The sequence below is a fragment of the Sceloporus undulatus genome, chromosome 2 (assembly GCF_019175285.1).
Source record: "Sceloporus undulatus isolate JIND9_A2432 ecotype Alabama chromosome 2, SceUnd_v1.1, whole genome shotgun sequence".
NCBI lineage: Eukaryota > Metazoa > Chordata > Lepidosauria > Squamata > Phrynosomatidae > Sceloporus > Sceloporus undulatus.
The window spans coordinates 225,536,679-225,550,842 of record NC_056523.1 but is presented as its reverse complement, the minus strand read 5'-3'; the positions used below and the strand labels follow the sequence as shown (position 1 = coordinate 225,550,842).

Genomic DNA, 14,164 nt, shown 5'->3' with positions numbered 1-14,164 from the left:
AATAAATATTGATTGATTGACTAAGGCAGTGCCAGAACCAACAGCAGTTACAAATGCATAACCACTCTTGTTACGTAGCTGTACATCCACAATTGCAAACCTCCTCTGAACAAATCTGGCCAGGAAAAGCCCATGACAGGTTGACCTCAGAAATGACTTCAAAAGGCACACAACACACACAATGCCTCCCAGCTCAACCCCCCCCCCATCCAAATTTACCTGGATCAGCAGCTGCTATCGATGGGGGTCTGTTCCTCTGTCGATTGGATTAGACTGAACTCCCACCCTCATGAATTCCCTTCTCTTTTAGTATTCCTGGCCAGAGGATCACCCCCAGCATTTCCCAAAGTTTACTGAAACCGGCTTTCTTAAAGCCTAGAATTTATGTCTGATTATACTTGGCTTCTCCTTTCAACTGTCCAACAAATGCCAAGACTGCATATCCACCTGAGCAATTATTTGTTCTTAAATATGTGTCCCTATTGTTGTTCTTATCTTTACTGATATCCTGGCTTTCCCCCAAAATGGGAAATCAAGCTGGCTTACAATTTGAATCAAGTTAAATATTGCTAAGAACAGCATTAGAATGGAACAAATGGAGGTATTTATTGGGACTGTATAAATATTTTCTTGACATTGAGAGCCCCTTGTGTCTATTAACTGGGCGGAAGAGAGATAGCCTGGGCTTGTGATAAAAGTTAAATGATTTCCTGAGGTAAGGAGTGGCCCACAAACATCTTCATTAATGTTGAAGGCTTGTAAGCACAGTTTGCATTGGAATAAAACTTACCAAACTTCCTTTAATTTTATTTTTATTTTTAATTACCATTTTCCTCCTGCAGACACCATAATCCTAAATTAGCTTCTTTGCTGTTCACCGCTATGATCTCTGGAATAGCGGTATATAAATAAAACAAATTAAATTATTATAATCCTAAATTAGTTTTTCTACTCATAAGTAAACCCCATTAGGGGCAACTGTGCAAGCTTTACCATACAGATCTTGTCAGTTTATATATTGAAAGTGAATCAATTGCACCCCTGGTGTTTAACTGTTTAACTTAAGCAATAAATCAATAAAAACATCCAGAACACTGAATATCCAGTTGAAATGTCCACCTCATTACTTCATTTGCAAATGAACCATTTGAAAATCTACACACTTGAGTGCGCTGGTGGCATATTCCCCAACTCATAAAGAGCAATTTAAAGGGTTTGAGGAAAGAAAATCTGTATATTTAGCGAACTGCAATGAATTATTATCACATCCCAACTTCCAACACTATGGTTCTATGAAAAGGGGAAAGCAGATTAGCCTGTCTCACCAACTGGCATATTGAAAAAGCATCCTTTCATTTCACCACCAAACGAAAAGCAGAGGCTGTTGAAAGAAAGAAAAAAATCATCCCAGGATGGATTTTGGATGCTTACCTGGCCTGGTTGTTTCATTTTACATATGCATAGAAAGCTTGCAGGTCCCTGCTGTTGGGAGAGAAAGCTGCCAAGGAGCACTGAGTTAGTTAAGACCTGCCAAACTTTCCTCCTCTTCCTCTCCTTGTTTCTTGGGGAGCAATATGTAGATCTTTGGAGACACGAAGTCTGTGTTTCTGTTTCCCTTTCAGCCCTAACAAATTTTTATCAATGTTCAATGTTTGTATTTACATTCAGATTGAGACCACTTTGGAGGACTCCTCCAATTCCAATATGTTCCAGATCTATTTTGAATTATCCTAATTTGGTTTTGCATTCTTTCGAACCCAAAGCGAACACCCTCCAGACTGAAGCTTCAACAGACAAACAGTTAGAAATGCAATCTCACATATATCTACTGGGAAGCAAGCCATGTTGAGTTTAGTGTGTACATATCTTAATGCAAGCATAACTGGAAATATAACAAACAGTATTTATTTACATTTATACACCATTTTTCTACTTTAAAAAGAAACCCAACCAAGACATTTTCTATTTCTTTTTAAAAAGTAACTAAGGTCTCCAGTTAGTGAAAGCATATGTTCTCTCGGCCTGTAAGTCTTAGTTTTTAACCATCTGAAAAGTGATGGTGGGGAACTTGAAACGAAAGCACAAATTTATCATCAGAAGTAGTCTTGTACAGTTGCAATATTAAGAACTAGCTGCATATTGGGAGATAAAGTATATAACAAAATTCCAAATGTTTTAACAGTTATATATATAACAAAGAGCTATCGATGTCAAAAACCAGAGGAAGCCATTCCAAGAGGTAGGGACTCACTTTGGGCAAGCAAAAGGAAGACAGATCTGACTGAAGGGAACTTTGGAAGTTCTTTGCAAAGAGTACATCTTATGAATACTATGCCTAGTATGATTATATGTCCCAGGGAGCAAGAGACACAGACAAAAACAGTTCTCAACCTTTGTCCTCCCTTTGTTTTAGGCTTCAGCTAGCTCCCAGAAACCCCACCCAACTTGGCCAACTATCATGAATTATGGGAGATGAAGTCCAAATCATCTGGAGGACCAAAGGTTGGGAATACTGAAATGATGATGTTTGTCTCCTTGTATGGATGTTTTTCTTGGCCGCTCTGCAAAACGAAAGCCACAGCAAGAACTTTCTTTTAAATACATTCTTTATTTTTTATGTACAATATTTTTTTAAACCTTTAAAAAGTACATACGCAGAACACCAGCTCAGAGGGAGCCAGAAGCTCTCAGTTCACAAGGCTGACTTTTGCCCTTTTAATATTTCAGGAAAAAAAAGATAATATATTTATATATATATATATAAACTTTAGAAAGTAAGTAGAGACAGAATGACAGATCAACATCCAATGTGAATAACACTGTTTAGATTCAGTAAGGCTGCAATCCTATAACTACCTATCTGGGAGTAAATCCCACTGACCTCAGTGAGAATTACTTCTGGATAGACATGCTTAGGATTGCACTGTAAATCAAACAGGGCTATCTTTAAAGTAGTGTCTGTCAGCAACTGCACCACTAAGAACTTGACACATCAGCTGTGAAAACAAGTCAAGCTCCCTCTTCATAATCCGTTATGGCAATTCAACGTGGGTTAAAAATGTTTTTAAAAATGATGGTTGAAAGATGCTTTTTTAAAATGTTCTGTATTACCTCCCAGTTGTTTTTTTTTTATTGTGAGAAAAGTAACTTGAGTTAAACAAGTAATCTGATGTGCACATATACAACAGGTATATATGGGAATAGTTCAAACACAGAACTTGAAAAAAAATTCTTGCTGATATAGTTCTTGGTTTTTTGCTTTTAAATTATGTTTAAAAGCTTTCGAACATACAGGACATTTACTAGGGGCAGAGAATGTACCAATCATTCTAACCAAGCAAATATACAAGTAGGAGAAGCACCATTAAAGCACATAAATCTGCAATAACAACTCACTCTCCTGGATAGCAAACAGGCAATTTTAAAAGGATTTGGATTTATTTTTTTTAAGTAGCTTCTACACTTTTTAAAAATAGATCAGGTGATCTGGTGAATTTCACATTGACAGAAATATTATCTTGGGCCGCAGTTCCACTTGGGAGCAAGGTCTTATTGAGCAAACTGGAGCTCATTTCAGAGTAGACATGCCAAGGGCTGCATCTGCACAGCAGAAATAATCCAGTTTGACACCACTTTAACTGCCATGGCCGAATGCTATGGAATAATGGAAATGGTAGTTTGTTGTGGCACCAGAATTCCATAGCACTGAACCATGGCAGTTAAAGCGAGGTCAACCCAAGTGGTTTATGCAGTGCAGATGCACCCTAAGAATTCAGCCAGCATTTGCAGAAACTGCAAGTTCAGTACTCCTTAAAAAGCACAATTTTTAGAAAATGGTGTTGTTTGTGTCTTTTGCCAAGCATAAAAGACCACAGCCATAGATGTATCTTGCTAGAACCTTTACCTTTCAAAAACAGTGGCTCAACCTAGTAATCTATGGCCTGTTACAGACTGCCAAAATAAAGCTGCTTCAGGTCTCTTTGGAGGTATGCTTTTTAAATGATGCATGCATCCTAAGAATCCGGAAGCTGCACCAAAGCTGCCCTCCAGTGCTTAGGAATGAAGTGTGGCTTTGGAGCGACCTCCAGACTCATTTAAATAGCATACCTCCAAAGAGACCCAAAGCAGCTTTATTTTGGCAGTCTGTAACAGGCCTATACTTGTTGCAACTAGATGGTAACAGCTGGTTTAATACATTGTTGGACATGTTTTTCAAGCATCTTTCATAATATATGGGGACCCCACTCAGCCTGTTGTAACAGATCTTAGTAAAACAATAAAAACAAAAAAATTGTCATAACAATTTATGGGATGAAATGAGACCATTGCCTTACTCTCTATGAATTTGTCTAATTTCCTTGAGCCATATTTCTTCACAGCCATGTTCAGGAGGGAAAACAGACCATTTAATAGAATAACATACAGCAGGTGTTGCGTTACAACTAAAAAAAAACAGTTAAGTGCCGGACTTTTTGTTGTTCATAGAACCAGAGACCACAAAGACCATCTTGTCCAAGCCCCTGCCATCCTGCTGTGTCCCTTGAAGTTGTTTCTGACTTACAATGTGGGGCTTTCTAGGGCTGAGAGTGTGTGACCCATCCAAGATTACTCCACAGCCATGGTTTCCATGGCCAAGTGGGAGACTGAACCTTGATCTCCAGAATCACAGCCCAGCACTGAAACACTACCCCACGCTGGCTCTACAGCACACTAACTCAAATAAGCAAATCTTTCCCATTTGTTTGAATAAAGAAGGGAGAAGTAGCATTACATCAAAGTAGTGAAATCTCAATCATTTTTGTACTGGAATGGATTAGGATTCAAAATCAGACCTTTTGTGGCAGTAACCCCATGAATGGGACTTATGAAAGAGAAGAATGCGAGCAGCAGTTTTCTCATTTTTAAATGTGCTCATGGGAAAGCAAACTTGGATGCATACAGGGAATATGGGCTATTTCTGGCGGTTTATATTTTACCACTGAGCAGGTGGCATAGCGGTTACTGACATAGAGACTATTGACTCTGGAAACCAGGGTTTGAACCCCTGCTCGGCCATGGAAACCCACATCGACCTTCATGCTCGCCATGTTCATGGAATGATTTGAAAGTTAGGCAACAATAGTTCAGAAGGCCAACCTCTCGTATACAGTCGGCCCGTCTTAACACGGAGTTTTATACACACGGATTTAAGCAATACACAGTTTTGAAATGTTCCAAAAAGTATAATTTACCTTGATGTGCCATTTTGTTATGAGGGGACACTATGTTGCTATGTCATTATACTTAATGGGACTTGAGCATACATAACACGGATTTGTTATAATAACCGGGGGAGCTTGGAACGGGCAAACCCCAGCGTTAACAAGTCCCTGTACAACTGAAACAAGATCTTGTGGGCTGTTTTTTTAAGGGGTGGGATAATGTTTAAGAGAAAATATGAAACACTGTAATTTGGAGAGATTGCAGTTCTTCCCCTTAGTCTTCTAGATGCAAAAGCGCACAGGAGCAAAATAACAAGGGACATACCCAAATTACTAGCAATTATGAAAGGAGTGGAAAATCTAATTTTAAACTGTTCCTTTAAAACTGAACAAAAGTACTTGTTTTAGGCAATTAAATACTAATTAGACAATTAGTCTTCAAGATGCTAGGAAAGCAATCATGGCAATTTCATTCAGCTTCTGGTTTCCAGGAAAATAGCCCTACAAATCACAATTAACTGGAGGGACTAGTAATTGTCGCAGTAATTATTTTGGACTCTCAACTTCTATTTATAGAATTATAAATCGCAGCAATGGGTTCACCCCTATAGCAAGCACACTATACATTTTCTTCAAACCCTTTCGAGTTCCAATTTCAGGAGGGAAAGCAATTTATTCTGTGTACAACCATTTTATGGTAGAATTGTGCCCACATGGAGACATTGCTGAAAATTGCACCTCTTTGCTTCATATTCTCTTCCCACTAAAACATTAAATAAAAATTCTAATTTTAATTCTGACTATTGCAACCCCTGGCCCATCCCAGTATTTGGACTTTGGGCACCTGCTACTGCTTACAGTGCGGAAATGTATCCTCTGACTGAAGTCAAGCAGATAACGGTTTCAGCCATCAGCCTTGGGGAGGTAGTCTTGGGTGAGTAGGATCCCTCCATGAGTAGACCAACCTCCTCTTCATTACTTCTGCTGAAATTCATTTACTCTGCCTTTCGAGATCCAACACACACTTTGGGCACTGTCCTGGAGAAAGTAAGGCGAGAGACAGAAAGGGGTTGCAAGCCCCCTTTTTCTTTTTCCTGCCACATAACGGAGGCAGCAGCAAGTAGCAGCAGTGGCTTTTAAAGGTTTGCGGAGGGTCTTGAGATGATGTGGATTTCAGCACATGTCAATGAAGTTACCTTGAAGATGTCTCGTTTCCTCTTTGCTGGGTCTGTCTTGTATTCTAGTCTGATGGTTTAACCTGGAGGGTTTTGGGGGTTTTTTTTGGTATGTGTAGATTACTGTAGTTTTCCATTTCTTTTTCTCTCCTCGTTCTCTACAGATAATGCACCATGCAGTAAGTACTATCTCCAGGATTCCCTTTTGCACAGTGATTTAATTAGTTGAATCAACTGTGTACATCTTGCTATCACATCTACATTCTTTCTTTGCACATCTTTTATTTCACAGCTGGACAGACCAGGTTTGTGGGATCTTTTTCTAGAAAACCTGAAATAAAATAGTGGCCGGAGCATGGACATACACATAGTTAGGGAGGAATTAGGGTTTGGGCTCATGGTTTAGGCCAGCAATTTGTTTTCAATACCAGATCTGAGCTCAGCGTTTAAATCTGAAAATCTACTCCTATTTTTTCCCAAGATTTCGTAGTTTCAACAGCCAAATAAAAGGAGGCATAATCACTTCCTTATTTTGTTAATAAGGAACTGGAAAGCCTTTTAGATCTAACAGAACACCTCCACATATCTCTTAATATAGCCTTAACCTGATTTCCCTTCTGCCTAATCAGTATGAACAATACACACTGGTACAACCGGTAAGGGAAAGTGTGAGAAAGAAGGAAATTCATAACTGTGGCAAAGAGGACATTAATGATAAACAGTCTCAAAGTAAAAGTAGATTGCTAACACATTGATGCTACTCTGCAAACAAGATCAGGTAAGCCCTGTAAGTAGGCCTAACTATGACACTGTTGTATGTTTTGTTCTAGAATGGAAAAGAGTTATTAGTTTGCAGTCATATGGTACTTTTAAAGTGCAAAAATCCAACACTATATGTTCTATAAAATATTTCCATCTACAGCAGGTGGATGAAAACTTTTTTAGCTTAATCCCAAATCCCATTTCATTCTATTTTGGTTTAGAAACAGTATAACGGCCCCTTAAGATTCAGCAAAGTAAGTAGTTTCGACATTATGCGCCAAAGTTTTCCAACTGGTTTCAATGAGAGCTCTGTTCAAATTAAAATCAATAAAAGCAGTATTAGGAGGTTATGGAAATACATTTCTAGCTTTCAATTCTGTACTAGATGCAATGATTCTCAAATTCTAAGTTAGAATGTCCAAAATACTACAGCTGGGCTCCATTAACAAAACTGCACATGCTATTAACCTGGATGTGTTACTTGCTTTTTCATGCAGAATTCAGTGATTTTATTGGGGGGAAATGGGAAGGAAAACATGATTGAAAATGTAAGACACAGAAATGTGAAAACACAGTTTGCAGGGACAGTAAAATATAGGCTGGATAATGGGACATGTGCTAAGAAAGTGAGGACAACTCAACTTCCTGATACCTGGACTTTTACCATATTACTATAAATATTCCATTAAAACTCACAGCATGTTTTAAGGCATTATCTCTGTAACTATGTGGGCAAGAACGTGCATAAGGGACTGAATTTCACATTAGAATGTAGCATCATCCTTGCCACACATATTCCCAGACGTCCAGCTGTACACAGTGTGACAACACAAACTGGATGCAGTGTTCTGTACCATAGGGACTTCATATATCTTTTATGACAATATGTTGGTTAAACAATATTCCAACTTGTAAATCTGTTATGTCCTCGAGGCATTATAAAGTCCTAATGCAGAGCAACTTGGTCAACAAAGGTTATGTCTAACCAGCATTTGGACTTTACCATCATGTTTATAAGCAATGCAAACCAATAAAAAATAAAGGCTATTCACCAGGAAATGAGATTCCGATATACATGAACAACATTCACACAAAGCTTTTAAATATCCTTAAAAAAAGATGTCCACAGACTCCCTTGAGTGGAGGAGAGCAGTGTTGGGGGCTGACAGGTCCATTTTTAGAACTGAAGAGCAGTTTCTTACCTTAATTGTTACTGGTGGCATCTACCAAGGAAAATAATGTATTGCAAAGTAGACTTCACTTACACATTCCTATCCATCTGTTCTCTACTATCACTGAGGCCAATAGATGTTATGATTCCCATTATTTAAGAGATAAAACTGGTAGAATTTCTACTGTCTATGTGAGCATAGACATATTCCTCCTCTGACAAGAGGTTTTGCAAAAATGCAAAAGAAGCACCATTTATACTCAACTAACACCTTACTCGGAGAACTTCAGATTGTAATTGAATATCTATTCTGTTTTTGAATACCAGATCAGAAATAAAGAAGAAGGAGGAAGAGGAGGGAAGGAAGAAAAAGGGGAAAAGGGGGAAAAAAAAGAACTCCAAGCTTCACAGCTTACTGCAACTAAGCTGACAAGTATCTCCACCAAGTAACAGGATGGGCAACTTTTTTCATGACAATAAAGCTTTCTAAATTCTAAAATGACAGATTGTGAGAAGTTGGTAGTTCCTTTCCACATCCCACTTACTGACAAACAAGAACAAATGACTGACCATCATCATCATCATCACCACCACCACTAGTAGCAATAGTAGTAGTAATAATAATCACAATCACAATAATAATAATAATAATAGGCAAGGATCTCAAGAGGCACTGGGAATGGCTGCCAGTCTGATCAGACTGATGAAAAGTAGAAAATTCAAAACAGAAGTAAAGGAGCTTCAAATCTGGGTGCGCTTCTGTTGCTTGTCCCTGTTCTGCTCATGCCATCACTGAAAGAAAAAGCAAATGACAAAGTACCAGGAATCCACATAATTTGGGCAGGAGACAGCTCACTACAAAGACCAGTTGTAGCAGTTGCAGCTGATTTCTGTCACTGGACAGGAAGCGTGTTCCCTTGGCCTTTGAACCATGCTCCACCACCTCAGTTGCAAATATATATGGTCTTTTATGACACAAACTGCACTAGATTGTTTTGGTCACGTATAAAATGGAATTTTTGAATTTATCTACATGCTTAAGAGTGCAGTTTTGATCCTTCCTTGATTCAAAGGTCTTCATTAATTAAAGAGGCGCCAGTCTTCTCTCAAGCCTTAAGTGGTTCATGTAAACAAAACACGGCTAAAACAAAATGTTTTGTCTTTGTCCTGGAATAGTTTCTATCGATACACATGATTTCCTGAAAGTGTTGTGTTGGCTAGATGTAAAACAGGCAGCGGGTGAGCTTCTGTATTAAAAACCCAGTGATCTAAAGGTAGAAGGTCGTCACTGGAGAACAGCAAATACAAATACCTGCAAAATCAGACAGAGGGAACAATGTTTGAGTGTGCAGCAAAATGTTTTGTCACCATGTTTGAATTCTACAAGGTCACCTCAGATTAACCATGGGCAACAGGTTTTAAAACAGGTGTAACAGTTCATTGTAGCCGAACAATTTATCAATTATATCTACATAAATTTGCATATGATCATTAACACTTCTCAAGGGGAAATGATAAATTTTGATGAAGCGGCATATGTCATAATGGACATTATAGCATTTCTCTTAGTAAGGAATGCTTCTAAGATAATGCTCCTACTTGAACACATTCCAGCAAAGATATCCACCAGTGCTTGCTCTAAAGAGCCAGTGTGATGACTTAGTTAAAATGTTGGACTAAGATACTGGGAGACCAGGGTTCAAATCCCCAATAAACCATGGAACCCCACTCGGTGACACTGGTTAAGATACACTCTCTCTTAGCTTCAGAGGAAGGCTAAGGCAAAGCTCCTCTTAAAAAATGGCAGGTTCGGATTAGGTTCACCATGGCTGCACATGCACTGCAGAAATAATCCAGTTTGACACTGCTTTAGGTGCTATGGCATTATGGGAGTTGTAGTTTGTTGTGGCACCAGAGCTCTCTGACAGAGAAAGCTAAATGTCTCACAAACCTACAAATCTCAGGATTCCGTGACATTTAAAGTGGTGTCAAATTGGATTTTTTCTGCAGTGCAGATGTAGCCCATAAATCGGAAATGACTTGAAGGAACAATTGGTCTAAAATTGTAGTTCTAGCTCTGCTTCTAAATTATCTGAGGAAACGTTTTAAACAGAAATTCTTGCAGCACCTATGTTGTGGCCCAAGTCTGTGTGGCTCCAAGTCACTTCATTAGATGAAACATTTGAAGGCTGGAGTTCATAAGTACTCATGCTAATAAAATGTGTTATGCTTTCATGGTGCCATAGAAGTCTGTTGCTTTTGCAGCAAGAGATTAACAAGACACCTCCTGACTCCTTTAGATTCTCTTTAATTGAACATTTTCTTTAAAAAAAATTACCAGGTTATTTTTTCCATAATTTTGGACTCAAAATATAGCTTTTGTACAATAAAAATAAATTTTTATCTGATGTGTCCTGTTTATTTCAGTGAACATTTCAATAACTCAGGTGCTCACATGAAGTGCATTTTCAGGAGTGAAGTGTTATGACCTCAGCATGAGAAAAAAATCCATTTCGGCTATAGTGAGGTGACATTCTGGAGCCCTGGTTGAAAAATGCAACAGCCTGAAGGTCTCTGTACACTCATAAAATTAATCTTTCCTTTTCAGAAACCCAATATGTTTACTTCAGTGTCATAGAATACCATATCAAACAGAAATGTAAATGATAGCAAGACTTGTTTTTGACATCAGTTGAACAAATGAAGAGACATGGCATTAATAGCTTCAACAGTTTCTTTATAAAATTATTGCCTGTGGTCCATCTCCAAGACCATGAGGAAAGGAAGGGAAAAAACTTGTAAAAACTAATATAAACTGGTAGTATTAAGTATCCAGCTATGGTTTTCTTAGCAGCATACAAACACAAGTAAAACTACTGTATATATTTGTCTGTAAGTTGAGAAATTTATGGCCAAAAATTGACCCCAAAATCACAAATTGACTTATGTACTGGTCAGTATGGTAATGTGATAGCAGCTTTTTCAGATATCCCCATGCAGTTAACAGAGTAGCTTATTTTTCTCTTGCACCAAGCAGAGAGAGTCCTGGGTGACTGATTGATTTTAAACAAACTGTTTAAAAGAGTCCCTCTCCCAGCCACTGTCTGGGGAAGGAAGGATAAAATGAAAGCTGAAATGCTGAAGCAAAAAGACTCAATTAGAGTCTCTCTTGCTGCACGCACACACACACACACACACACACACACAGAGAGAGAGAGAGAGAGAGAGAGACTGAAGGAGCCTCCAAGTTTTACCCTTGACTTATACACAGGTCATGGCCAAAACCTGCCCTCGACTTATATATGAGGTCGACTTATAGCTGAGTATATATGGTAAATCGTATTTTAATCCTGACCAGAGAAACACATTAAAACCATTAGATTTTGCTACACACTAACTCAGCACTCAATAAGTGACTGAATAGGTCTCCTCTCCTCTACTCCAACCGGATGTCCACCTTTCTCTGACAGCAATCCCATCAAAAAGTATTAAATATGTAACAGGAATTTGTAACAAAATTTGAAAGCTTGCTTTTAAGGTGTTGCCTTTTTGTCAGTTTGGACTGGTGAGCAGTTTGGACTGGTGAGCATTTCACTATGATCTACCCTCTACATCAATATCATTTTTGTTAACTCAAAATGTTACATTTCCTCATTTTTTATCTTATATTTGATTGTTATTGAAAACATTTTATGCCACCATTCACTGAAATCAATTCAGGAGTTGTTTACAACATTTAAATAAAATGGTGGCAACAATGACAAGTAAGTCCCCATCCTATAAGACAGGAGAGTTTAGGCACAGGACAGTTGTTTTTTTTTTAAACATGAAGCGCCAGGGAAAAAGCCTGGTGAAAATGCCCCCCAGTTCCCCAAAAAGCATTTTGAAGCAAAGAAATAAAAAATTGTCAAAGCAAGTGCAGTAAAGCGATGTGACCCTTCAAGGGCTCCAGGGAGGGGTGTGTGTTATGTAGTAGCCCTCTAACCTTTCACAGTTGACCACCCCTGCTATAAGCACCAGGTATCATTTTACGATCATCACTGGTCAAATCCTGCCCAAATATAATAATAATAATAATAATAATAATAATAATAATTATTATTATTATTATTATTATTTATACCCCGCTCTTCAGCCAAGGTTTACAGAGCGGCTTAACATTTGTTAATTAAACATTTCCCTGCCCTCAGGCTTACAATCTAAAAAATACCAGGAAGAACAATTTACTTACTTTAACGTCTCAGCAAGAAAAAAGCTTTGCTGTACATCATCAAAAGTAGGTGCAGAGGAGTAGACGTCTTTGACCCCTGAAAATCCACCACTCACTCGACAATACTTGTCAATGGCCTATGTAAGAACAGAAAAAAATGATGAATGCTCTACCAAGGATATTTTCACATTAAGTATAATCACAAACTGAAGGAGGCAGCAGGAAAAACAAAAGACCCAACATGTGCATTTATGTGGGGAAAAAGGTTAACAATTTGGGGATTGTATACTGAAAGAATGTTTTCTTTTCAAAGGCTGCATTCGCACTGCAGAAATAATCCAGTCAGACACCACTTTAACTGCCATGGCCCAATGCTATGAAATCCTGGGAATTGTAGTTTATTGTGGTACGAGAGCTCTCTGAGAAAGAAAGCTAAATGTCTCACAAAACTACAGTTCCCAGAATTCCACCACACTGGGTTATTTCTGCAGTGTGGATGCAGCCAAAGAAGTATTGAAAAATGCTGTATTTTTGCTCCACAGCGTCCTCATAACCCTCCTTGTACTGTAACAGGGAGTCTTCTGTGGAGGCCACTTGCATGATTTAGAATCTTGGAAATCTTTTACATTATGGAGAATCTCCAAAGCATATGTTTAAATATTTGAAAGGATGTCATATTGAGGAGGGAACAAGCTTGTTTTCTGCTGCTCCAGAGAACAGGACCCGGAACAATGCGAATCATACAAATGGGTTTAGACTGACAAGCTTAGGTATACGGCGGAGGGAGTGTCCTGAAACCCAAGCTATGGTAAACCAAGGTAAATTTATTACAACAATAAACTGTGAACCATAAAAGAGTCAGTCCTGTTTTTTGCACAACAGATCAAATGTAGACATAACATGCAAGGTATAAGAAGGGCATGTAAGGTCACGCACGACCATACCCATTGGCATTGTGCAAGCATAACCCACAGTTGCAGTGAATAATAACTCTGCAGAACCTGAGGAAGAAATGTAAGGTCATGCAAGACCCATCTCCCTGGAAGTGAACACAAGTGAGCACATTATAAACCAATTCAAAGGCACCCTTTACATAAATGTGTAATACACACAATAACAAACTGTTAATGCAAGCCAGAAACCAAGACAGCCCTCCCAAAGGCTGCGTCCCGAATGGCCCTGGTGTCCAGTCTATAATGTTTTATAAACGTCAATGGCTGGGACCAAACAGCAGCCTTGCAAACATCAGCTAACGGAATGCCAGCCAGAAAGGCAGAGGATGCTGCAACCGCCCTGGTCGCATGCGAGCGGACCCTGACCGGTATCGGTTTCCCCGACAGTTCATAACAAAGGCGGATGGTATTGGCCACCCATTTCGAGAGTCTCTGGGGCGACACCGGCAAACCCTTTCTTGGTTCTGAATAACACTGGAAAAGTCTTTCGGAACAGCTCGAACCCATAGTCCTGTCCAAATAGAAAGCCAAGGCTCTCCTAACGTCCAGCATATGGAGGCTGCGTTCCTCCATAGTCGATGGGTTCGAAGCCAGGGTCGGCAACACAATGTCCTGACACATGTGAAAAAGGGAGACCACCTTAGGGAGGAAGGTGATGTCAGTCCGGAGTACCACCTTGTCCTTGTGGAACC

General features: G+C 39.0%; 1 protein-coding gene across 1 annotated transcript in view; it reads right to left on the bottom strand.

Moving 5' to 3' along the window:
* Positions 1-5,375: 5,375 nt before the first annotated feature.
* MAN1A2 (mannosidase alpha class 1A member 2) overlaps positions 5,376-14,164 on the bottom strand; it is a 78,682-nt gene continuing 69,893 nt past the window's right edge. The window contains 2 exon segments of the mRNA XM_042447724.1: positions 5,376-9,621; positions 12,541-12,656. Coding sequence (XP_042303658.1) covers positions 9,489-9,621; positions 12,541-12,656 — 249 coding nt within the window. The 3' untranslated portion in view covers positions 5,376-9,488.